At 33.0% G+C, this 25,606-nt stretch overlaps 2 protein-coding genes across 2 annotated transcripts; one reads left to right on the top strand and one right to left on the bottom strand.

The window, feature by feature from the left end:
• Positions 1 to 1,788: 1,788 nt before the first annotated feature.
• On the bottom strand, positions 1,789 to 18,655 carry LOC128168283 (uncharacterized). The gene is made up of 11 exons (XM_052834486.1): positions 18,165 to 18,655; positions 17,115 to 17,166; positions 16,092 to 16,134; positions 15,572 to 15,631; positions 13,476 to 13,623; positions 12,918 to 13,003; positions 12,436 to 12,506; positions 12,148 to 12,236; positions 11,540 to 11,610; positions 4,744 to 4,794; positions 1,789 to 3,600 (listed from the first exon to the last, which is right to left on the bottom strand). Exons 1-11 carry the CDS (start codon positions 18,600 to 18,602, stop codon positions 2,055 to 2,057), a joined length of 2,655 nt encoding a protein of 884 aa, XP_052690446.1. The 5' UTR covers positions 18,603 to 18,655; the 3' UTR covers positions 1,789 to 2,054.
• A 92-nt stretch (positions 18,656 to 18,747) lies between these two features.
• Positions 18,748 to 24,921, top strand: LOC128168277 (syntaxin-8-like). The gene is made up of 8 exons (XM_052834477.1): positions 18,748 to 18,853; positions 20,084 to 20,183; positions 20,396 to 20,490; positions 20,796 to 20,897; positions 21,113 to 21,243; positions 21,480 to 21,572; positions 22,336 to 22,437; positions 24,300 to 24,921. The coding sequence occupies exons 1-8, from the start codon at positions 18,837 to 18,839 to the stop codon at positions 24,377 to 24,379; spliced, it is 720 nt and encodes a 239-aa protein (XP_052690437.1). The 5' UTR covers positions 18,748 to 18,836; the 3' UTR covers positions 24,380 to 24,921.
• Positions 24,922 to 25,606: the final 685 nt, after the last annotated feature.

The following is a 25,606-nucleotide window of genomic DNA, read 5'->3' as shown; positions in this document are numbered from 1 at the left end:
CATATACATCTTATGATTTAGCTTTGTTCATAATGAATCTGGTTCCTATATTTAATTGTTAGCGAGCGCAGCTCGCCGGCACCGCGAAGCGAGCTCTAAGAACCAGTGTGCGCGGGAAAAAGAACGAGCTAAACCTACAGTTCATCAAACAAAATTGTTTGTCTACGTCCCATAATGCTCTCTAATGTTTTCACCCATGGTGCTATGCCAAAAATGGCCGACTTTTAACTCGTAATTTACGGTGACTTAAAGTTTGAAGACACGTTTTGAGTACCGCATATGCTTTGGCGAGACTCAAAGAATTTATTACATGCTGCCATACCTCCGTATTGAGTCGAGAAACATAAACAAAGACGAACAAAGTCATGGATGACGTCACAGTGCACTCGCGCTATATTTCCCGCGATAAATTTAGAGGTGGATCAAACATCGTTAATGAGTGTACTGGCTATTTCAGTATACTAGACTGCGATACCTGCCTCATTGACATATGATTTGTTTTTATTTTTTTTTTTTAATATAGAGATTTTATGCATATATACTAGCAAGAGTTATACTTTACTGTCATATCGATCCATTTTTAAGCTAATTGTGCATGCATGTATAGTAGGCAGTTAAGTATATGAGTAGTGAGGAAATAAACAATAGGAAATTTTGAACAAAATAAAAAGGAATAAAATGAAAAAATAAACAGTTAAAAAAATTATGTAGATATTGTATATACATGTAGTCAGACCATTAAATTTAAAAGTGGAATTACACATTTACAAACAGGTACCGGTCTCTCTCTCTCTCTCCTCTCTCTCTCTCTCTCTCTTGGTAGGGTGTTGCACTGTATGTATCATAACCATTAAAATTAGTACCTTTGGCATACTTATTGTAGAGCAATACTCTCTCAAAAATTCTTTGACGTTCGTTGATACTTAAATAAAACTATAAGTTGACAATGATGCATGTGTAATTCTTGCTGCGCTCGCCAGAACGGTAGCACCGTAAAACATATTATTTCATCAACATAGATTTAAAAGATAATCAGGGAATGTAACTGTGATGTCTGCATATTCTTTTATATGACTCATATATTTTGGTATCCCTTACAGACTTACACTAGCTGTTTGTCGCATAGATATCACGTTTACGAAATGTGACGTGAGTGCCGCCTCAGACAATAATAGCGTGAACATGCTCGTTAACTCAAATTGAGATTTCTAGTGATCAATTGCAAAGGCCCCATTGGGGCCTTCAGTGTGTGGTTAATATTTTACACATTTTCTTTGTACTTCGACAAATCAACCATAAGTAATTACTTAAGTTCTTAGGAGGAAAACCAATTTTTGGTTCTATATGAGTTTATGTTCAAAAGTAATGAACCCGTAGATATTGTAGAGATAGTCGTAGATATTGTAGAAATTGAAAAATAAACACACCAGAAACGACTGTACAAATGAAAGCATGAGGAAGAATGCGTTTTGACATTATCACCACAATAAGGTTTGAGTGTTTTGTGAATGTTAATTCTCGTGAATTGGTATGGTTAGCCTCATCTTGTCTGAAGTCACCGGTATGATTAATGCTTATCTTGGTCAATTTGTATCTGATTTTATACCTCTCTATGACGGGTAGGACAGACTATTAAGCAAGGTGCCACGTTTAATAAGATGTATGACTCTCTACACGTATAACCACTGCTTTCATACACTCCGAAAACGCAAACGCTTATACATAATCTTACCTAGAAGCGAGACCGACCGTGGGTTTCCGACGATGAAAAATAAAATAAATACTTCATACACTTTAAGAGTACATCTACTCAGCTACACAAGTTTAATAATATCCATCAGTTTGCATTTATCGAACAAATATTGGTAAAAAATAGTTTATGCGTAACTCTAAAAATTGATAAAACATTGAAAATCAAAACAAAAATTCTAGCAACTCCAGAAAAATATTCAAATTAAGACAATTTGGCCAAAGACGGTCGTAAAAAAAAAAATACTGAGTAATAAAAGTTTGTTTTGCTTCCTCTTTGTGACCAGTGTCAATGCTACATCTGTTTATTCCAGGTACTTGTAAACCCTGATCTCGTTTGTATCAACATCCCCGATCCACAGATTACAGCTATCATCTACTCCTAGGGCTCGAATCCTTCTCTCTAAGCTGGAAGATGGAAGGCGCAGAAGAAGACAGAGGAATCTTCCGTCTTTGTCCAGCATGTGGACGCTATCATCCGTGTGGTCATTGTTGTCGCATACCAGGATGTTTCCCAAGACATCGGTGCAGATACCACTGGGTTCAAAAATGGTTCCCGGTGGGTGGCCTCCCTCTGCGTCGTAGTCAAAGCGGTGGTTCCCGGTTATACCTACGGCCACCACCACTTGTTTCTCCCAGTCGGACACCACGATGTCGCCGTTGATGTTCTCAGAAAGATAATGTGGTCGGCTGTACAGTCGCTTCTTGCTGTCTTCGTGGAATTCGTACGTCTTCAGTTCCTTCCCCGAGGCGTCGTACCGCACCACCTTGGCTCTCTGCTGTGTGTCGTCCATCATTCCTACCAACAGGTCATCCGTGGAGTGAGAGACGTGAATACTGATCGGTGTCCATTCCTTGAATTTTATCAAAGTCTTCTTCTTCCTCCCTGAGAGTAGTTTGGAAATGCTGTCATCATACTGGTCGATAAACAGCAGCTCGTCTTCCAGGGTCACCGCGTGGAAACCTGTCGGCTGCTGCCTGAAATGGTGGGTTTTTATTTTATGGAGCTCGTTACCCTTCGGGTCGATTTCCACCAGATTGCCCAACTCATCGCCCACCCAGGTTTTGTTAGATTTCATGCAGGAAATATGGCGGCACCTATCGATATCTGGAACGTGAATGGCTTTCACTTTCTGGATTCTCATAACCAGTTTGGGTTTCTTTGGGTGAGTTTTCTGTATGGAATTTTTTAGATACTTGGGAACGGTTAATTTTCCAAACAACGCCTCCAAGGTTTCGGCGTCCATTTGCCCGGATCCTTCCTGGAATGTTGGGTGGTCGTGGTGGAGCTTCAGGCTGGGGATTTCTTTCAATTTCTGGATCCTGTTATATATACCCATCAAATCACCGGACTCCATGTGCTGTCCTTTCTTTTCAAACTCGTCCAACACCTCTTGTAGTTGAGCAAGGTGTTCGTTCATCTTGTGAACCTCATCCTGGTACTCGTGCATCAAAACGTGTTCAATATCCGTCAGTTCCTTCATATTATTAGACAAAATGTCGTCCAAAATATCCTTCATCTTCCTGATTTTAGACGTCATGGTTGTTCTGACCTGCGACAAAAGATGCTTACTGGTGTCTTGGTTTTTACCAAGTTCTTGGACCACCAGACGACAGTTTGGAATGATGGTGTCCTTGATTTTAGCAATCTCCTCGTGGCACTTATCTCTCATGGACACCACCATTTCACTTGCCGCCACAAAGGAATGGCCGTGGTGTTTCTCGGTGCTGATGCACTTCATACATACTGCCATCTCGCACTGTTGACAGCACAGCACTCCGCTGTCTTGGTCGGGGTGGACTTTGCACTTCATTTTCTGAGTTAGTAAACGATCGTCACTTACACATAGCCTGCAAAGAACAAAATTGATAGGTCTATCATAATTATTCATGAATTGCAATACTGTGTAACAGCTTGAATATCCAAAGACCTCAAGAGTTTTACTTAAAACAATGTCGACTTGCAAACACGATGAATTATGTATTTAAAAGAGTTCGTGTAAAATCGATATGTTTATGAAATTGTCTAGAATATGCTAAATTTTTATATCTATATAGAGGGAAAAGTGATCAAGTGAAGCCGTCTAATGCAGAAATCGATTATGAGTAGAATGAATACAATGACGGAAGTTTTGCAATGCTAGCATTTCCAGATCCCTTTATTTCCGTAACTAAATTGCATGCATTTTCAAAAAACCTATAGCTGTACAATTGAAGATCGATTTAATATTCACACTAACTAAATTGCTCTGTAAGATAAATCACCGATCATTCCCCAAAATACTGAGTATCATAGGGTGACTAAATTGTTATAGTCTAGAAGAAAAAAACACTTTAGGCCTAGTCCATGATTATTATGTAAATTGATCAACAAAACTACAACAATAACAGGTTAATACATGTGAATATACAGTACTGTACAAACACAAACAAAACTTGCTTGGGTTATGAGAATTATTTATCAAAAATCAACGACTTTTTAACACTCGGATGATCTGTTTGTAAATTAAGAATTCCCAAGACAGCAAGGGGGTTTCTCTTTTGAGAAGTGGACAGGCATGGCCTACATGGATGTACATGTATAGACTATGCCTGTCCACTTCTCTGAAGAGAATATGTAGGCTATGCCTGTCCACTTCTCAAAAGAGAATAGGGGGTCGATTGTGTCCGAATCTCTCTCTCTCTCTCTCTCTCTCTCTCTCTCTCTCTCTCTGATGAACTTTACATAGTAAAAAATTACAACAACAAAAACACTCCTCGTCCCTCCCTATAGTAAAAATTCTTGACACCCGAAAGAACAAAGTACGCAAGTTAACCTATATATGTAACTGTTAGGAAATCCTCCCTGCCCCCCCCCCCCCCCAACTATCTTTTTTTTCGTTCGTGAGCATTCCATTGGCTGCTTATATGCTTGATAAGTAATTAACTAATTGGCACTAAGCGTGGGTCATTTATCAAACAGATCACCATCATAAATCATGTTTACAATGTCACGTTGGAGTGGACACTGCCCATATTGATTTCATATCTCCCTCTTCGGGGTCACTGTAAACAAAAATTTAAAATGATAAACCATGATAAACAATCCAAATTCCGGATCATCGATCATGTGCAACGCTATGGTGAACAAATACACAAACACAAGTGCTTAAATTTGCAGTTTTCCTATATCTCATATGCTATTTATAACTGATATATACCCACCTTATTCTTTATCGTGTTGAAATTTGAACATAACATCGCAAAAAATATGTTACTGCTTGTCTTGATCGACTGTTTACACCGGAAGATGACGTCACGGTGCATAACTTTTTGCAAGCACGGAAAGGGGGGGGGGGGGTGTATCAGTGAATTAGTGCCTAACTAAATGCAGCATATTATCTATAAAAAAATACTCTGTCCCGAGTTTTTGCTTCCACCACTTTTTGCTTGATATTTCAATAATAGTAAACACCTTTGTGCTCAAACTACGTTCATCCACTAATATGAAAAATGTCCAGATTATCTGTTTTGAAACGCCCCCTCTACCGCTTCAGGTTTCAATACACATCCAAAAATTGAAAGTCTACGGAGATTTTGCATTGCATCAGCCATTAAAAAGCCCGGATGATAATGTTAAAAAATTGCGCGATGTATTCCGAGTGTATTCCGAATGGAGAAAAGATGTAAACATTTCCCATTACAAATCTCCGTAAGAAAATTGTTTTCGTTCCTGTGAATTTTTCTGAGTGGAAAGGGATAATTGTTCAATGAAAATATCTTGGATATATTCCCTTTTAACGATTTCAACTGTATTTCTTTCACAGGTATGTGTAATTTTATTAAAAATCATCAAAAAGCGATGGAAGCAATAACTTGGGACATACTTTTTTTATATATTTCAACAGCTGAAAAAATCCCCACAGATCTCTGAAGTGAAATGTTTCATTTATAACTGTGCATTGTTTCTTATTTTGTACAGCAAAATTCAAGCACCCCCCTTTTGTTCCTATATACGGGTCCGTGATTCAACTATATAGTCTATTACAAAATTAGACCATTGTCTTGAGGAACAAAGAGTTTCATGTAGTTTTTAACAGATTAAATGGGTCATGCAGTATACAAATCATTAACAGTTTAAATGGGTTTCGCAGTATACAAAACATTTAAAATACACATAAAAGATTAAATTTGTTTTTCTTTATTTTCAATTCGCTGAATGCATCCCACACACATTCAAAAGAAATACATAAATCATATCAATTTCAGAAAGAATTATTAAACATCAACACATCCATGAAATTATAACAATAGATCAGTATATATTCCTGAATTTAGAAGCAACAATAGGTCAATTAACTTGTCAACAATCAGCAGGTAAATATCCAATCAAATATATCCTTTAATCAAGTCTTTGGTAATAACAAAACATCATTATTTTGAGAAAAAAATTGGTCCCGTTTAATGGGAATTTTTTGTTCAGGTTGCTTAAAAATATGGATCCTATAATTGAGTCTTTGGTAATAACAAAATATTAAGTGAAAAAAAAATGGTCCCATTTTATGGAAATTTTAACATGTATTGTTAACAGACTGATGCCTTAAAAGTATGGATGAAAATGACATTATCATAATGCCAACTTGGAATGATTGTTACAGCAATAAAAATGAACACTTAATTACATGCAGTTCTGTTGAATAATTGATACATGTATCTCAAAATGACTGTATCTAAAAGAAGGCACCTGCTTCCAAGTTGTGGACATTTTTGACATCAATATATATAAATTATGTTAATGATTTTTTAAATTATAATAATACCTTATTTTTGTTTTTAAAATTCAAGCTCAAAAAGAACCCAGGAAATAATGGATAAAAATATAACTGTGACCAATAAATATAACGGCTATTGGAAGACACACTAGTAAAAGTATAAATATGTACACTGTCACATATAGCATTGACTGGTCAATATATTTTTTACAGGTACTGCACAATCTCCTGAAAAATAAACTTGTCTTCAATATTTTGTAAATTGTCTGTTTACCAAATTAAAATAACAAAATAACTCCAAGCCTTACTTTTTATAAATGAGAAGTTTGTAACATTCAGTTTTTATACTGAAGTGGGTCTGTTATTTTCTGTGGTACAAGAGTGTTACATGTTTGAATGTTTCATAAAATGATTTTCCTTTTCAAAACTGACTGAAACTTTGCTGGAATGTTTTAAATTAAACTTGTTATAAAGTAAAGAAACACTCAAGCAGCAGAGAAAGTTGCATAAAGAAGACTAGTAATTCCATGACAGTCTGACAGAAAAAACTTTATTGTATGTTTGTAGATTTCGAAAAAGCGTTTGATAACGTATGGCGAAAAGCATTGTGGTTTAAACTATTATCCCATAATATTTGTGGCAAAATGTTTAATATTATTTTCAATATGTACAGTCATATTAAGTCAAGAATTGTTTACAATAATGAAACCTCTACTTTTTTTCATTGTGAAAACGGAGTGAGGCAAGGTGAAAATATGTCAGCCTTCTTATTCTCTATGTACCTTAATGATTTGCATGACTTTTTAAATGAGTCTAATGTACAAGGTTTACCAACTATTACTGACATGTTAGAAAATAAGTTAGATATATTTTTCAAATTATTTGCTATATTATATGCAGACGACACTGTGCTGTTAGCTGAATCTCCCGAGGAATTGCAAAGAGAGATAGATTGCTTTCATACTTATTGCATAAAATGGAACCTGAAAATGAATATCGATAAATCTAAAATAATAATATTTAGCAAAGGTAGGCAGAAAGAAAACGTGCAGATAAAATATAACGATAAATTTATTGAAGTTGTTACTGATTTTAACTACTTGGGAATAGTATTTAGCAGAGCAGGATCTTTTAAAATTGCAATACAGAAATTAGCCGAAAAAGCTACAAAAGCATTATATGAAGTGTTAAAAAAGGGGAGATTTCATAATCTATCAGTACAGTGTCAACTAGATTTATTTGACAAAATTGTCCAACCTATACTGTTATATGGATGTGAAGTCTGGGGCTTTTCAAATATTGCAATTATAGAAAGAATTCATCTCAAATTTTGTAAACTTCTACTCCATTTAAAACAATCAACTCCAGATTTCATGATATATGGTGAACTTGGTCGATACCCACTTGAAATTCAAATTAAAACACGCATTATTTCTTATTGGTCAAGAATACTTACCGGAAAAGATACAAAAATTGCAAAGTTAATATATGATCTAGGAATTTGTATGAATCACGAAATTGGGGGGAAAATCCCTTGGTATGAAAATATCAAACATATTCTAAATAATTGCGGTTTATCTAATATATGGATTAATCAAACTATACATAACTCACAATGGCTAAAGGCAAAAATAAAACTCACGTTGGTAGACCAATTCAAACAAAATTGGCAATCTATTCTACAATCATCCCCAAAAGCTCTAAATTATAGAATTTATAAGGAAGAGTTAAAATTTGAACATTATTTTGATACATTATCAAAAAAAGATGCAATTACATTTTGTAGATTTCGAACATGTAATCACCATCTACCCATTGAAAGTGGACGTTGGGCAAATATTCCCAGACATGAAAGATTCTGTGCTCATTGTAATAAGTGTGAAATAGGAGATGAATTTCACTACATACTTAGTTGTAACTCGTTGCAGCAAGAACGCAAGCAATGCTTATCAAATATAAATATAAAAATAAAAAATGCTATTAGTTTTAAATTTATAATGGCAAGTACAAAACACTGTTCTTTGAGGAAATTATGTGCTTTTATTAGAAAAATAAATAAAAAATGCTCCCCAGGTTAGAACCCCCATACTTCACATTTGTATTAACGAGTCAGAGTTGTATATGGTTTTTTTTTCTCTCTCTCTCTCTCGCTTACGCATGCATTGTTAATTATTAAGAAATACCACATATTGTATTATTATAATCTCTGTGTACCATTGTGCAATGGTGTTGAGATTGAAATAAATGAATGAATGAATGGACAAAGATAAAATGTAAATTGATAACAGTTTTTCTAAATAGGAAAGCAACTACAATAATGTCCTGCTGATCTGTGCACCATTTGTAAACATAACAAGACAATTAACTGCATAATGTCTAAAGATTCAGGTCAGGCACATTCTTGGTACCAGTAGATTGAAGACACATCAATGACGGTAAATATGCTATACTGCTACCGCTAAAGCATCAAAGGCTAATTAATAAAAACAATATTTAATGTTATGTCACTCTAAACAGAATTTGTTTTAGAAATAACTAAATTCATAAGGCACTTAGAATGCATCAGAAATTGCAAAAAAAATGATGATAAATGCTACACGAATATTAAAAGATATCATTGCACTAAACTACGGTAATCAAAATGTGATTCATACATACAAGTATTCAGTGAACATCCAAGTGGAATCAACTAATGGGTATGTACAAGTACCTAAGAACACAACAAGTGTTAAATAGTATATATCATTAGAGTCCCTATCCTTAAATTATTTTAGAAAATTAGAGGAAGGAGGCTATAAAAATATATCCAACAGAGAGAGAGAGAGAGAGAGAGAGAGGTGTGTTAGGAAATGCAACAAATGGCATCTTTGTCAAGGTTTAGCAGTATTTACTACATCATTCACATGAAAGAAAAAATATACATGTACACAGATACATTGAAATTCTATATAAAATTTTTAAACTGGTTTAATTCCTCCCTCTATCACAAATACGATTATTCTATCCCTATGCTTACAGTTATAATGGCCTCTTGAAGGTTTAACTACATCGAAAACAGTTATATTGGCAATTAGATCCATAGCAGTTGTATCATCCTTTTGTGCGAATTACTCTTTTATATCCCTCTAGAATTTTTGTAGTGCTGTAGATTCCTTATTTTACGCGAGTATTTAATTTTGCGATTCAAAGGTTTTGCATCAAATAGCGAGAATATAAAATTGCTTAAGTCAAATTTTTATCATAATTCCAAATAGTTTACATCTGTCCGAAAAATTAAGGTGAGATTTTAAAATCCGTGAAATGTGCTTCTCACAATTTAAAATGAATATTAATTCCTCACATTTATTAAGGAATATACAGTGTATGCATATTAAAATATAATCACCCCCGCATACACTATAGAAACTATACACACCAAAACAAATGTCTCATCTGTACATATTCAAAGGAATATTTTTAAGTTCAAATCAAAATTCAATGACCATTTTACATATACATGTACATATGCAAAAATTAAATCATGTAGAAAAGTACAATAAGAGAAGGAATTCATTAGAAGAGACAAAATACAATTAAATGAAGACAGCACAAACAAATCAATATATATATATATATATATATATATATATATATATATATATATATATATATATATATATATATATATATATATATATATATATATATATATATATATATATATATATATATATATATATATATATATATATATATATATATATATATATATATATATATATATATATATATATATATATATATATATATATATATATATATATATATATATATATATATATATATATATATATATATAGGCATATAGACATATAAGAATATATATCTATCTACATTGTATATCACAGGCACTTTTGTTCCCAAGAAGAGAAATGCTGAAGAATGAAAATCATATGATAAGGTATGAAAAATGATGTGCTTATTAATGCTTTAAAAATGGTGGTACAAAAAACAATCAACATTGGGAATCATATATATACACGTAAATTATTGCAACAGACAAATAAACAAGAATAAAAAACCCTTTTATAATAATTAAACATTTATAAAATCATTGTCACACCTGGCGAAAGAATCGGCATCTAATGTTTAATGGAGAAAAATCTTGTACGAAATCCTTTTCACCCCAAAAAATTGAAAAATTACAGGTACATATACTTACAACATTTCCTTTTAAATGGCAAAAAAAAATATTTACATGGATCCTTATAAATTGTACATGTAGTAAAAAAGAGCTCTTCAAAATATTTGGCATATTTGCACCATTTTTGTTTCTAAGGTCCATTCATATTTTCGCCTACAGATATTTCAAGCTGCCTGGCAAGAATGTTTTCAAATATAACAGAATTTATAGCCTTTTTTTTGTTAAATATATAAAAAATATCATTTTCATGATAGAGCAGTGTATAATACAAGCGTGAGATCCTTTCAGTTTCTGGTGTCTGGTGTACTGCTACAAGCTCGCACACATCTCTTCACTGGGGTAGAGATTATTCTGGTGTCTGGTGTACTGCTACAAGCCCGCACACATCTCTTCACTGGGGTACAATTTACAGTGGACGGATTTAAATCTGTTAACATATAGAACCATTTTGTTTAATTTTCATCCTTTTGAAAATGACATAAACACTCTAGATTAAAACATGTATAAGTAAAAAATATAATTATCATCTTTAGTGCTTGTTATCTTCAGGAATCTTGTTGAATTATTATATTTTTTGGTAGCATCAGTTAATTTAGCTGCAGGTCTGTATAAACTGGGAAGAACGACCTGAGAGCTATAATTCTGTAACTGTTAAAAATCTTAACAGTAATTTATTTTCACTGGCAACACATTTTATTTTTCAACAATTCTATTAGTATCAGATTGATACCATGATGTCCCAGTAAATAAAGAGGATCTCTTCTGTCATACAAAGGAGTTGTCTTGGGGGGGAGGGGGAGCTAGAGGTCTCGGGATGGGGGGGGGGGGGTGGGTGTTCCCTTTATAATTTGGTTACCTTGTAGGATCGTCCTTCAGACTAAACCCTGGAACACTGGCCACATTCTGTTCATTGTAACTCAGGGTTATCTACAAAATCAGGGACATTCATATTTTATTCGTATCTAAAACTTGCATAATCTTAGTACCAGTATTGTGTAATACTGTAAATTCCTTATATTACATGAGTACTTAATTCCCCGATCCCGCTGTTTTGAGTCAAATAGAGAGAATATAAAATTGCAAACGCGGGACTTTTATCCTCATTTCTTTGAGTTTTCAACTTTCAGAAAATAATGGCGAGATTTTAAAATCCGCAAAACATGTTTCTTACGATTTTACGTGGATATTATTTCCTCACGTTTTATTAAGGAATCTACAGTATTACAAAACAAACAAATCAATTTGTTCAAGAGGAACAAGACTGCCAATAACTTATGACAAAAAGTTCAATGTACAGGTAGCTGAAAATGTTACATGTACTTTAAGATTGGTACTGAACATATTTAAAAACTAAAGATAAAGAAGTTTGAATATTTAAAAAGTTCAACAGTTTGGAATGCTCCTCGGAGGGAGAAGTACATGTATAACACATTGTATCAAAATAAATCAGTGAACAAATCTTACATGTTTCCTTGGATCCTGGATTCTAAACTGTGATTCTAAATGAGAATGAAACAAGTCCACTCTTGTGAGGTCCACTTTTAATATGTGATCTGAAAAAAAACACCAAAGAAATGAACATAAATAACGAAATTTTAAAGAAAGGGAAAAACCCCATTCATTTCAAGTTTTGAATGAAACAGAGTTCTTTGGGACTGAATGAATTAAATATTTTTTTAAAAATTTGACAACACAAAATACCCTAATATTCTTTAAACAAGCAGACCAGAATGAGGAAAAGACAGAACTTACTTATAATGTATCCTATTGTGCAATCATCTGGTAATCGAATGGAATCCCCAACTTTGATTAGTTTTCCACCACTGTAACAAAAAAAATAACTTCAAAATTCTTCTACTGGTACATGTATTAAGGGTATTCACACATTCAAATGTATCCTAAATACATGTTAACCAATATCATATTTATGAATGACAACAATGAAATGCATGCTGGACATCTTATGTGTTTCAGTTAGGGTAAATAATCTCATTGACAAAGAAAAGGTTAAGTGTTGACAAACAACACATTTCAACATATAAAGCAGTACATGTATTTTTAAAATGTTTACATACCTAAAACTACAATGTACAAGAAACTAAAAGATTTCTCTGCATGTCATTATCATAGAACACTTTCACATATCTGTATTAGGTAAAAAAAAACAAAAAACATAATGCATAGTTTTGCCTAAAGGAAAAGTTAAGCTGAAAAAATGTCTGTGGTATTCTTACCCTGCTTCTGGCACCATGGCTATACCCAGAGCCTTGCTGATACAAAATCCAGCCCCACCAGTGGCAAACCAGAAGGCTACCTTTTGCTGTAAATATCCAAACGCACAGATGGTAAATGTAAGCAGTCTAAGTCTACTTTAATAAATGACAAATTCCTACTTTAATATTGTGTTTTCTTCAATTGTACATCAAAATTGTTGAATCCATGTATTTTAATCATACAGATATTGAAATCTTTTTCTCAATCTAACAGTTATGGTAACCTTTACTAATGGCAATTTTTTGTAAAAATTTTGTTCAAACTGAAAGTCAGAAATATCAAAACTATGCCTTCATATTTTGGATGATTCTGATAAAAATTCAAACTACTATGATACTTTCATGGAAATGTGAACACATTATCATTAGGCAAAAAAGCTTTGCAGAGTGTCAAAAATCTAAACAACCCATCATACAGTATTTGAAATGCTGAGAGGATAAAACAAAAAAATCTTACAACATTACATTAAAATCAAAGACCTCAACCCCCCCCCCCCTTTCTAAATTCCAGGTACCCACCCCTTCTCTACTTCTGCTCTGTATTTCCAGAGGGTGACTGAGACTGGGCTTCCCCAGGTACCAGTTCTCTGTGTGGTTGTACTTCTGTAGGAGCTGCAGAAGCTGGTCAGTGTTAAGGTAGTTGTCATCATCGACATGGCAGAACCACCTGTCAATCAATCAATCAATCAATCAATCAAAACTCAATGTTTCATAAACTTAAAAGTTTTAAAAACACTCAGCATTTAAAAAATGATCTGCATAGGATTTGGACTCTTAAAAAGCATGCAACATATTAATGGTTATATATTGCCATATGTATCCATGTAGATGTAGTTTCATTTCTGACTGATCACACGTTTCTATCAATAATTTTGTTTCATAGATCTGCTAAACAGAAAATCAGAGACAAAAAAATCTAAAATTAAGTGTAACATACTGATATATAAATACACGTACCGTTACACAACAATTACCTAATTTGTACATCTTGCAACATTTTTTCCTGTTTATTTTATAATTTGTTTGTTCTATTTTCTAACTAAGTAACTAAGCAAACTGTAGAAAAAAATATTCAAAAAGTTCAGTGTCTTGTCATGATCAACATAATTTTTTTTTTTCATGCAGTCCTTTTATTTTCCAAAATCAGTTAAAATTTAACACACAAAAAACTAAAGAAACCCATTAATCTGTATTCTTTCAAATCAAATTGGGGTAAATCAACACATAACTCCTTAAATATTTCTAAACTGTTTTGTTGATATGTTTTTAAAAAAAACAACAACTCTTTAATTGTTTAACACTGCAACTGAAAACAGTTTATTCAAATCAAACATTAGTGGGGAAAAAAATCAATGCCACAGTTACCTTTCCTGAATTCAGACTGGGTGGTAGCGTTGAAAAAACACATATATGAGTAGTATGGTTCAATGTAATACATAAACACTGATAGAAAAAATATAGAAAACTAGAATATTTGAAAACAAAAATCTAATTAAATAATGAAAAAATTGAATTGTCACTCATGGACACAAACTGATTAAATGGGAATGGTTGAAGCTACATGTATCACATAAAAATATTGCAAATCACTTTGATAACTTGAACTATACTTTCCTTGTTAAAAATTAGTTAATTAGTTTTCTTGTTAACAGAAAACTGAAGTTTTGTTCAATATTAAATTCAAAGAAAACAAAGTAAACCACTATTAAGTGGACCTTTATGTATTAGAACCATTTTAACAAGAGCTTGGACTTTAGATAGTTGTGTTAAACAGCAATGTGACGTAGGCCTGTCTATTTCAGCCATGGTTCTTTGGAATCAACAAGATTTGTCAGGCTTTTGGTTTAGACTATGCAATCTGTGTATATATTTCACTTGAAACCAGCGTCATTTTAAACTTGTTTTGAAGCAAGAAAAAGATAGTTACGTCTTAATGAAAGTCCAAGGTCATGTTAAAATGGTTCTAATGAAAATCAAGGTCTTGTTCACACAGAGAGAGAGAGAGAGAGAGAGAGAGAGAGAGAGAGAGAGAGAGAGAGAGAGAGAGAGAGAGAGAGAGAGAGAAAGAATCATGACCAATATCATTTTATATGAAACTTTTTAACAAGGAAAGTATTAAAAATAAAATTGTTGAAATTCAATTGCGACCAAATATAAAACAATAGTTTAAGCAAAAAACACAGCAACATGATACCTGTGAACACTTCATGTGGGCTACAAAAGGTTTTGAATTATTCAAAATAGTTTACCTGTATCTTAAAAAACGTCATTTTTACTTATTCAACTTGAATTCAAGAGAATGAACTATTTAATATCGATATGAGCTAGTGCCTTAATATATCACATTTTATCTGAACTGATCTCCAGGCCCAACTAGACATTAGATAGTATTGATGATAATTGGGGTTTACCAATCCTCTTGAATTGAAATCTATTAATCATCTTAGATGCTTATGTTAATTTTTTTTTTCATGAACCCATTTTCCTTTAATGATCGAATCATTGTATTTCTTTGCTTATTTTTTCATTCTCCTGATCAATATTTTTTCAGTCATCTATTTATCATATTCAAGATATACAATTTCATTTTTTTACTTACAGAGGATATGAATTACCTTTTATTGGAATCTATGAAAAAGTCTAATTCTTTGGACATTTTACAGCATAAGGATTTCCTACAAAAAAATCAATATCAAATTAAAATGCAAGCACATCTGAATCATAACTAATAAACTTTTAAGACACAGTGACATATTAATATGTTGGCATCGTAAATCTGGCTTATGGCATAGTATAGCAGACACAGCAATAGACTACTGGTATTAATTACACTCATTTACTTTCAAGATAAATGTACTGCAAATTAGCCAATGGCATAGTTTACTGCATATAAAGTAAGAGACTAATTAGTAATTAAACTAAATATTAAACTTCATGATTCATGTGCTGTATTTCAAATTGCGTTTGTGGAGTTTTATTAGATTTGCTTGAATCCTTTTGTTTCAATCTAATTAAAATTAGACCTTTCATCTCGCTCTGTTATGTATTGGTTACCGCTCCAGTCGTAACCATAAAAAACAGAGAGCGAGATGAAAGGTCTTAATTTTAATTAGTTTTATTTTTGTTTGTACCTACCTGTAATGACTTTCTGGACAATTTGTATTAATCACATGTCCATCTATAATTGAAAAAAGAAAACATAAATGAAAGTGGATCTTTCTCCCCTCTCTCTCTCTCTCTCTTGCTCTCTACCTCTCTCTCGAAAAACTATTGTATAATCAAAGATCTTGTTTAAAAAAGGGCCTTAAAACAGTAAATTAAAGTTATATTTGTACAAATAGCTACAGTCTTTGTTTTTGGGGGTTTTTTAAAAATATTCATCAGAACTTTATCATAAGTGTATTAAGTCATGTCATGATGATAATTTTTTATTTTCTGAAAACAAAATTTTATCTGTCTTTCATTTACAAATTTGTTATATTTGTGCTAATTCATAAGCCTATTTTTACACAGGGGAAAGACAAAGTTGAAGTCTGCCAGGATATGCTGCAGTAAGTCAGGTAGTCATTTATACCTATCATTAGTCAAAGTAAACACACTTTACCGAGTCAGACCTACTTTGTGTGCGAAACACAATAAATGACCAATGAATGAGTCATCTAATGAACTACATGTGCACATTTTCCCAACAAATCTGGAGATGCATCTTACATGAACTTTGTTTTACACAATAATATCTGATGCAGTTCAGAGGACTCACAGTGAAATTCAAGTCTTATTCATTCCAGTTTCAATGTAGCATTATAAAATGACACTTTGGAGATGGCATTGATTTGAAATTGAATAACAGACCTAAAAACTGTCTTTCAAATTCCAACAATGGCCCTCACTTTGATTCAAATTTGTACCAGAACAAACACATAATTGCATTGTGTGCTCTAGTAAAGTGTATTGTGACAATTTTCTAAACATCATTATTCGTAATATCAATCAACTAAACGGAAATCCCAATCCCAGTAATTTCTATTTTAAAATTTAGACTTTGGCCTGAATTTTAAATCAGTAAGACAATAAGTAATACAATATCAGACAAAAAATACCACATTTGAATTACCACACATACAGAGAGTACATGTATGATACCGAGTAGCTACTTACCTGGCATTTTTTCTATGAGACTAAAGTCAGAGGCATCGGTGAAAATATAAGTCTACAATATAAATTCACAAAATTGAAATTAACTCTATATAACAATGTACATATCTATAAAAACCCTAGCTCAATCTAAATTGCTAAAGAGAGTGAGGGACATATCCAATTATCCATTTCTGCTTATAGCTATCCATATCCACCAACTAATCTAATTAATACCAAGAACCAATCCTTTCTTAATTGACTATTAAAAAACCCCAATAATATCCAATGTTCCAGAGTCTCAAAAACTGCACCCTGGTTGGACAGTCTATCATCCAAGTCCCAGTGGACACACCATAAATCTAACTTGTCTACTTTGTATCAAACATTTTTTCAAACACCTTGGGTGTGTTCATAGTTCTGCATGCTGTTGGCAGACAAAAGTTGCAGAACTTTGGTAAAATTAACTACCATTGGCATGCCATTGGTACCAAGTTTTTTGCCAATGGTATATTTTTCTGCAGACGATCTAGAGTGTGTGAAGTATTGGTAAATGATGTCACAACTCCTTATATAACATAGACATGGCGGGAAAAATTAAGACATTAGATCCCGGTTTTGGGAAAGCGATTTTCGCTCTAACTAGGATCATTGAGGTGCAATATATGATGAAAATGTTGTTGTTGTATAATTTGGGCAGTAAAAAGATGTTTGTTGTTTGGCATGTTCACAAAACTGTAAACAATTTTACCAACGTTTCCAAAGGACCCCCATTGGTAACATTGGTAAAATCAGTAACATTTGTATGCCAAAACTGTTCAGGGTTTATTGGTACACTATTGGTACCATTGTCATCCAGCTACAACAATGGTTATTTAAAAGTTGGTACCACTGGTAGAACTATGAACACACCCCTTGTATTGTCACAGTGGCTGATTTTTTATTTTAAACAATAGTTATGTCTATACTGCAGTATGTTTAGAATAAAAAATCTTGAATACAAGCATGAAACTTGAAAATTAATAACAAAATTAACAATCTTAACTAATATCACTCATATCATTTTATAACCACCTGTTTCCTGCACTTTGAGATCCATGTGTCAAGTAGAAGCTGCATCCTCGATTCATGGAATGATGAAGTGGTTTTTATAGAAATAAAAATATCGTCAAGCTCTGTGGCCTCATTGTCACTTTTTTTCTTGGACTTATTTGGAAAATCTTTAAAATTTATCCTATCATCTTGTATTTGAGGATCACCTATTGGAATAATTAAATCTGCGTCGGGACTAAAGGATTTGGCACTTCTCTGATTTCGGCGAATCTCGTCTTCGGACCCCTCTATGTCACCCCGGAGCGATTCAACAAGTGGCCCATCGGCGCCATGTCCATCTTGCAAAGTTTGCAAACTTTCCGCTGGTGTCGTTTTATCCCAGCAAAATAGCACAGAAAACACACATACAACAATCAAAAGTATCGAAGTCTTGATAACTTTCTTAAAAGTTATCCTCATCACTTCTGGACACGTCTTTTGTACGATTTGTACCACATACCGATACTCTCTCTCGCATAGTGAAAAATTTTCACACGGTCGGTTCTATTTGTAGAAATAGGGGACAAAGGTTACGCTCTACTTTACTCAGTCGGACCCTTTCATAGTTGACTTGCGAAAAACTCAGAGGCGTATCGATAGTGCGCACGCAAGTATTGTAGTTGTAAACTTCCTGTCAGTTTTAGATCACAAGACATGGCGAGCGACACTTGGTAAAAATTAGTGTTATCATGAAATTAAAGAAGGATTAATATGATATTAAGTATTGGAATGAGAATTTTAAAACAAAGCTTTTTTAATTGATATATAAAACATAAAACGATGTGAATTGGCAATCAGTTTGGACAATTCAACATGCACATATTCAATGATCCTCTTATCATACTTGACTATACTGTATATTGATCAGTGTGAGCATGGTATTTAGGTTATTGTTAAGACAGAAATGCCTGCTTCGATTTTGTTGCTTGAACAACCTTGTATTTGTATTATTGATCGTTTTTTAACGAGGCCGGGTCTAATTTGTTCTGCCCTAGATTTTTGGATGAAAATTTTTACATGAATTTCTACTGATATAATTATTATTTTAAGATTAAAAAATAAGACATTTACCACACCGTTTGTTTAGGGGGTCATCTCAAAGTGTGTTAATCTTTAACATAGGACCCTATGGGATTTTTCTTGAAATGTATCAATTTTGCATATTTTTTACATTTTTTCAAAACTTCTGCCCTAGGGATTTCTTTTTCTGTTCTACATATTAAAGTTATTGCTAAAAGGCATCTAATGGTCAAATAAAAAAAAACCTTTTACCTCCTGGTTTGTTCCAGGGGTCTTATCAAAGTTGATTTTTGTATGCCCAATTTCCCAGATTCGTCAGATAATGGCTATTTTTTTATTTGACAAAAGCGGAGAAGGTGATCTAAATAGTATTATTAAAACATTCAGACATATTTAAGTAATAAAAAAATATATAACATCACATATTAATGGTCATTGATATAAAATGCATGGTTACTGTCTGAAATATATGAATTTAGCTATATTTAGGCGGGTTAAAAAAACGTGACAGAAGGCTAGGCTTGCTGAACCCTCTTCACGTTTTCGACCCGAGCCCAAATATAGCTTATACTTCGAGACATTTATGTTTATTCCACAATATAACATTATTTTTACGCATCAAACGAGATATTTTCAACAATTTTCGCTGAATATCTGCAGTTGAAACTATCACGCCATGGCGTCAACCAAGCAAAAAGATGATGTCACAATACAAATGAAACGCTGCGTGAAAGCGTGCGTACTCGTTCTGTACTCGGCCTCGCTAAATTAAAACAGTATATCGCCAAATTACATATAGTGATACATTGTGTTGATCGAGATTGACTTGATACTCTGTACTTATAGTTTAGTACATGTACATGTTATTGACTTTTTTTAAGGTTGGCCGAATATGACGCCTGTGCAAGGCTTGGGCAGACCCTAATGGAGAATATTACTGAGAGAAACAAACACAACAGAACTAGTTCACAATATACAAAAGTAATATTCAGCTTTCATGATATACAAAGAACATAATCCTCCCACTTTAACACTATTCTTATTCTGACACCTGATAACTCAATCTGATTTTATTAAGACAGTATGCTAGGTGTAACATATTATAGTATTATATGAAAAATAGGAATTTCCTCTGAATTTAATCAAATATTGGTAACTTTGTTCGAGGCAAATTAGTTTGGTTTTCTTTTCAGTTGTCTGCACAGATTCGAGTGTCCATGAAACAGTTTACACAGTCCCTGAACAAGTTGAAACAATCTCTGATCAGGGCATCATCCTCATATCATATGTATCCTCTTTGTTTCTCAGGGGGCTAAGTTACACTTGCAATAAACTATACATGATTGCCAAACTGATTGAAAAAAAAATGTTTCCTTTGATAAGAATTTGGATTAAATTCACAAATCACATTGTAAAGTTACTAAAGATTGGCATCAGAACATGCATTCATTTTGAACAAAAGTTTCTCTGAATGTAGGTCCCCTCTGATTTGTTAAAATTTTGGTAAATTGTCAAGAACATTTGTTAATTTATGTGTGCAAGAAATTCAGAATATTTTTCTCATATGATTTGCCAACCTTAACAAAGCCCAAGAACACAGAGAGAAGTAGAGCGGCGACAAATGATGATGGATAATTTAATAACGAAGGAGAAACAGTTGGACCAGGCATTTAAAAATGAAAACTCAGAGTCAAGGTATTGATTTATTTTAAAAGTAACATAGTTCTTCATTTTCCATGAACAAAAAAAGAAGAATTTGTAAGTTTGAAACATCACTGTTTAAAAATGTGAAAGTTATTTAGGCACTGGCAAGTGAAAATTAATAACATGCTGACTTTATTATTTGAGAAATGTGATTCATGTATAAACTCCCTTTGTACCAGTACAGATATTTAGGTTGTTATCAACAGGTCCTCATTGATGGGGGCAGGGGCCAGTGGTTTTGGGGGTAGGGATCCTTGGGGAGTGAGGGATGAGCCTGAGGAGTTTGAAGGCTTTGACAACCAGGCCATAGCCCAGCAACAGAAAACTATCATACAAGGTAGTGTGTTGTACCATAAAGAATACCTGTAATGCCACTCAATTTTTGATATTTTGGAGATCTATCTGAAATAAAACATTCTGAAAATCTTTCTGCAATCACATAAGTACTTTTCGAGATTTTCGGGGGAAACCTGATTTCAACTCTGTACAATTTTAAATTGAGCCAATTTGGCATGAGATGAACTGTAAAATAAGGAATTTGCAGTATATTTTTGATCTATTGTTTTTCTGTAGAACAAGACAAAGGATTAGATTCTCTCTCTAAAGTTATTTCAAGGCAGAAACAGATGGCAATAGATATAGGAAATGAAGTGGATGGTCAAAATGGTGAGTGTTGAACTTATTCTTATAGCTTTAGTACTGGGTGCATGTTATTTTTATAGAATTTAAGAAGCATCTGGAAAAGAGACACAGTTTCTGCTTTAAAAATTGAGGGCATATTTTGAGTTGACAGTTAGTTCCCAGAACACTGCAGTAACTTTTGATTTTTTAAATGCATGGTATACAAATCAGATTATTTTCTCTGAGGGAAGGGCGAGAAATTCATATATGTATCGATATTTCATGTGTACTATATATTTACTAAAAAAAATACAGATGAAATCCCCCCTTTCAACACGAATATTTATATACCTCCTAAGGACTAAATAATAGTTTATTTTATGTTAGAATTGTCTATCCATGAAAATTGGTCTTCAAGAATGTGTTATAATTTGAAGACTTCCACAAGTTGCAGGGTTGTTCTTTAGCCAGTTGATGTCTTGCAATGAATATTTGTTGATTTTCCTTTTTTGCCCCCATCATATGGCAAAATTATTATATTACAAAACTCAAAATATAATTTGAAATTTCATAAGCAGACCTGATATTATAGATTGATATGGTCAACGGGAGATAACTCTAAAGAATGTTAAAGTCATCTCTGTCAGAATGGACATTGAAATTTCATAAGCAGACTTTATATGGTCAAAGGGAGAAATTTCATAAGCAGACTTTATATGGTCAAAGGGAGATAACTCTAAAGAGTGTTAAAGTCATCTCTCTCAGCATGAACCCCTCAGATTAGAATGATTTTACACTTATTTTGTAGACTTGATTGATGACATTGGGGACCACATGGACCAGACCAAAGAACGACTCGTCAAAGAGACCAGGCACATCAGGATAGTGGACAGGAAATCAGCCACCTGTGGTACTTTGATTATATCAATTTATCCACATTTACTAGTACATCATAGTACTATCTCAGAGAAACACTGCAGCGGATTTGTTCCTTACCAATACAAACTGCCTCAAAACTCTTTAATACAACCCTTGTTCAATTATCTCAATTCAGTGAATGTTAAAAGGTTTTGAACATCAACATCAATTCAGAATGAGGCAAAATAATTAAGAATGAAAATTTAATCTGGGTAAAATTGGAAACACCGAAAAAAAAAAAAATATCGGAACACAGTCTTGGTTAGTAACTCATATTTTTTAACCTTGTTATGATCATGAGATTTTTTGTTTAATATCAATCGTTTAGGACTAAATATATGTAGCATACAGTTCTTGTATAAAGAATCTACTTCCAAATTAAAATTGTCAGTTTTCCTCATATTCTCAAAAATATCAGCCATTGATATCATGTTATTCAGAGATTAAACATCAGATCTCGCTGGGCTCATGCACCCTAGTTTGGTACTGGAGCTCAGTCTGTTAACATTTTTGAAAATGTTGATATTAATATTTGGAATATTATTCATCAACTTTCACCTTTATGCCATACATTTATGCTATATGCATCCTTAAATTCTTTATCAATAGCAGAGACCTCAAAGATGATCATTTTTTTAATGTTATTTATTGTAATACAGATCTGTTCCTAATTCAGGATACTGTAATTATTGCAACAGATTGGGGTTGTTTTTCTCCAAATGATGTTTATGGTACTCAAATCATGCATGTACAGTTTAATGTTACGTATATGTTTTCCTTCAAAGTACCACTTTATTTAATTTGGTTTATAGTTCAAATTGTAATATACTGATCTCAAATAATAAGAGGACCCTATCATACACTAAGCAAAATCTAAACTGAAAAGTGTGATGTTAAATCCACTTTTGCTGACAGGAAGTTGTAATATAATTTTTGCAATGTATTCATATTGATTCTTTTTATAGTGTTTTATTACTTGAAGGTCATTTCTTTGAAAACTTTTCTTTTATTGAAAAAGTTACCAATTGGAAATTTGAAAATTAAGGCATAGAGGTCTGGAACTCTACAGGAAATTTAACTTTTCCTGTAGAGCTACAGGTCTGAAACTGATTTAGGCAAAGTAAAACTTTTAAATGTATTTGTATTTTATGATTTTTAAGAAAACATTTCTGTCATCATTATTCATCAGTCAGTGCTAGGGCTGGGACGATACTGTACTTAGCCGATTCGGTACATATCACGATACATGAGATGCGATACGATACATATCACGATACATTGCAACTAAATGAAAACATGAATAAGGGTTAAAAATTTATTCAATCTGTTGATGTATTACCGCATGTCCAAAGTTATTTTGATATATTTAAAATGAGCATTGCACAATTTACAAATTACTTTAGTCTCATACACTCTACTTTTTCATAAACAAGTAATACAAAAGTTGTCCACACTCCAGATTTAGCTTCCTAACAGTTTTGACAACTTTACGAGGTTTTCCGCCATCTTTGTATTTTCATATTTAGGCGCGCGGACTAAAAATAGCCGATATTTGAAGCTCGGATATATTTGGAAAATAAAAAAATGTTCGCTTAGGTATCGTTGTATTAATGGTAAATGTATCGATCCAAATATCGTCAAAATAAATATCGTGATGCACCGGTGCATCGGTGGATCGTCCCATCCCTATCAGTCACATCATTAACCTCTCTACCATTCTCACTCTTCTTGCCCTTTAAATCTTTTGCAGAGATCTATGAAGAAAAACAAAATGATAATACATGTAATTAAAAAATGTTCCAATTTGAAAACTGTAGCTTGTCTTTTAATGATGTCAACCTTACTTTCTTGTAGGATACTGGGTAGCCATTATTCTGATATTCGTGGCAATCATCGTGATACTAATAGTGCCTTTCAATGGAAAAGGAGTGTAGCAGAGAATTACGAACTCAAAGTAAAAGTGAAAATACATTGTTAACCAGCCATCTTCTGAGAACGGGGCAATGTGGTGCATTCAGAAACTGATGGATTGAAAATGTTGAAAGTGCTTAAAATTTGTGGAGTTAAAATGTGATATGAGTGTATATTGTGTGCAATTACATAATTTTAACATTTAAGTAGAACTTTATGTAATTTTAACGTTTAAGTAGAACTGGAGTTAAATTTAAACAGTTAGGTACATATTGTGCCCTAGAGAAAATGTAGCTGATATGACACAGTGAGAATATCAGTAGAGGATGCTGTGAAGAAAATTGGAAATGAGAACGATTTTGAGAAAAGTTTTTTCAATTGTCATTTAGATAACTACTTTGCTATATACTAGCAATTAGTACAAATAGATTACTGTTTGTTATGTTTCATCCAAATTGCATCAGGTTTCTTTCTTCAAACACTGCATCATGAAGAGTATTTATGTAGACCATTTTGTATATAAACTGAGTACATTTATATAATGTTTAAACCTCTAATTAGTTTTCATGACTCTAATTTTGATCTAACCAGAACAAAGTTAAATCTAGATGTACATTGTATACCACCATCCTCCAAGGTACAATTAGTTGTCCCAGTTATCCTATTGTGACAAGGTTGATACATGTATTTATGACATGATGGTACAGTATTATATACGTTGGTATACATGTGCATACAAAGATGTATGGAAAAATATTTATCTGGCACAGTACAACAGAAATTTCTCTTGTATTTACTTACAAAGATAAGACACAATTTACTCAATTCGTTAAATGAAATTTTTATCATGATATATGCTATACATTTATTGATCATCATGTATTTATGAATTCTATCTCTGTAATAAAACCTTTATCTATACAGCATTGTACATTTATTTTACCAGTTTGTTAGAGAAGAGGCGTCATTCAGTCCCAAAAAATGTATACTATTATGTATAATGAAGTGGATAAGTAGTCTTCACTTGTAGTGTACAAGTGTCAGTAAGTACTTTACGTAGATGTGCCTGAGGGTGTACATGTGTGTACAATATATGTGTACTGCTACATTAATTCATTACACACTGAACATTTGGTTTATACAGAGGAAAAGACAGACCTGTACATTGGTTACAAATAGCTAAAGGTTAAACCCCAATAGGTCAGATCAGTACCTTGATTCATGCATGTACCTGTTGATCTGCGCACCAA

The sequence above is a fragment of the Crassostrea angulata genome, chromosome 10, assembly GCF_025612915.1.
Source record: "Crassostrea angulata isolate pt1a10 chromosome 10, ASM2561291v2, whole genome shotgun sequence".
NCBI lineage: Eukaryota > Metazoa > Mollusca > Bivalvia > Ostreida > Ostreidae > Magallana > Magallana angulata.
This window is presented reverse-complemented; position numbering and strand designations above follow the sequence as displayed.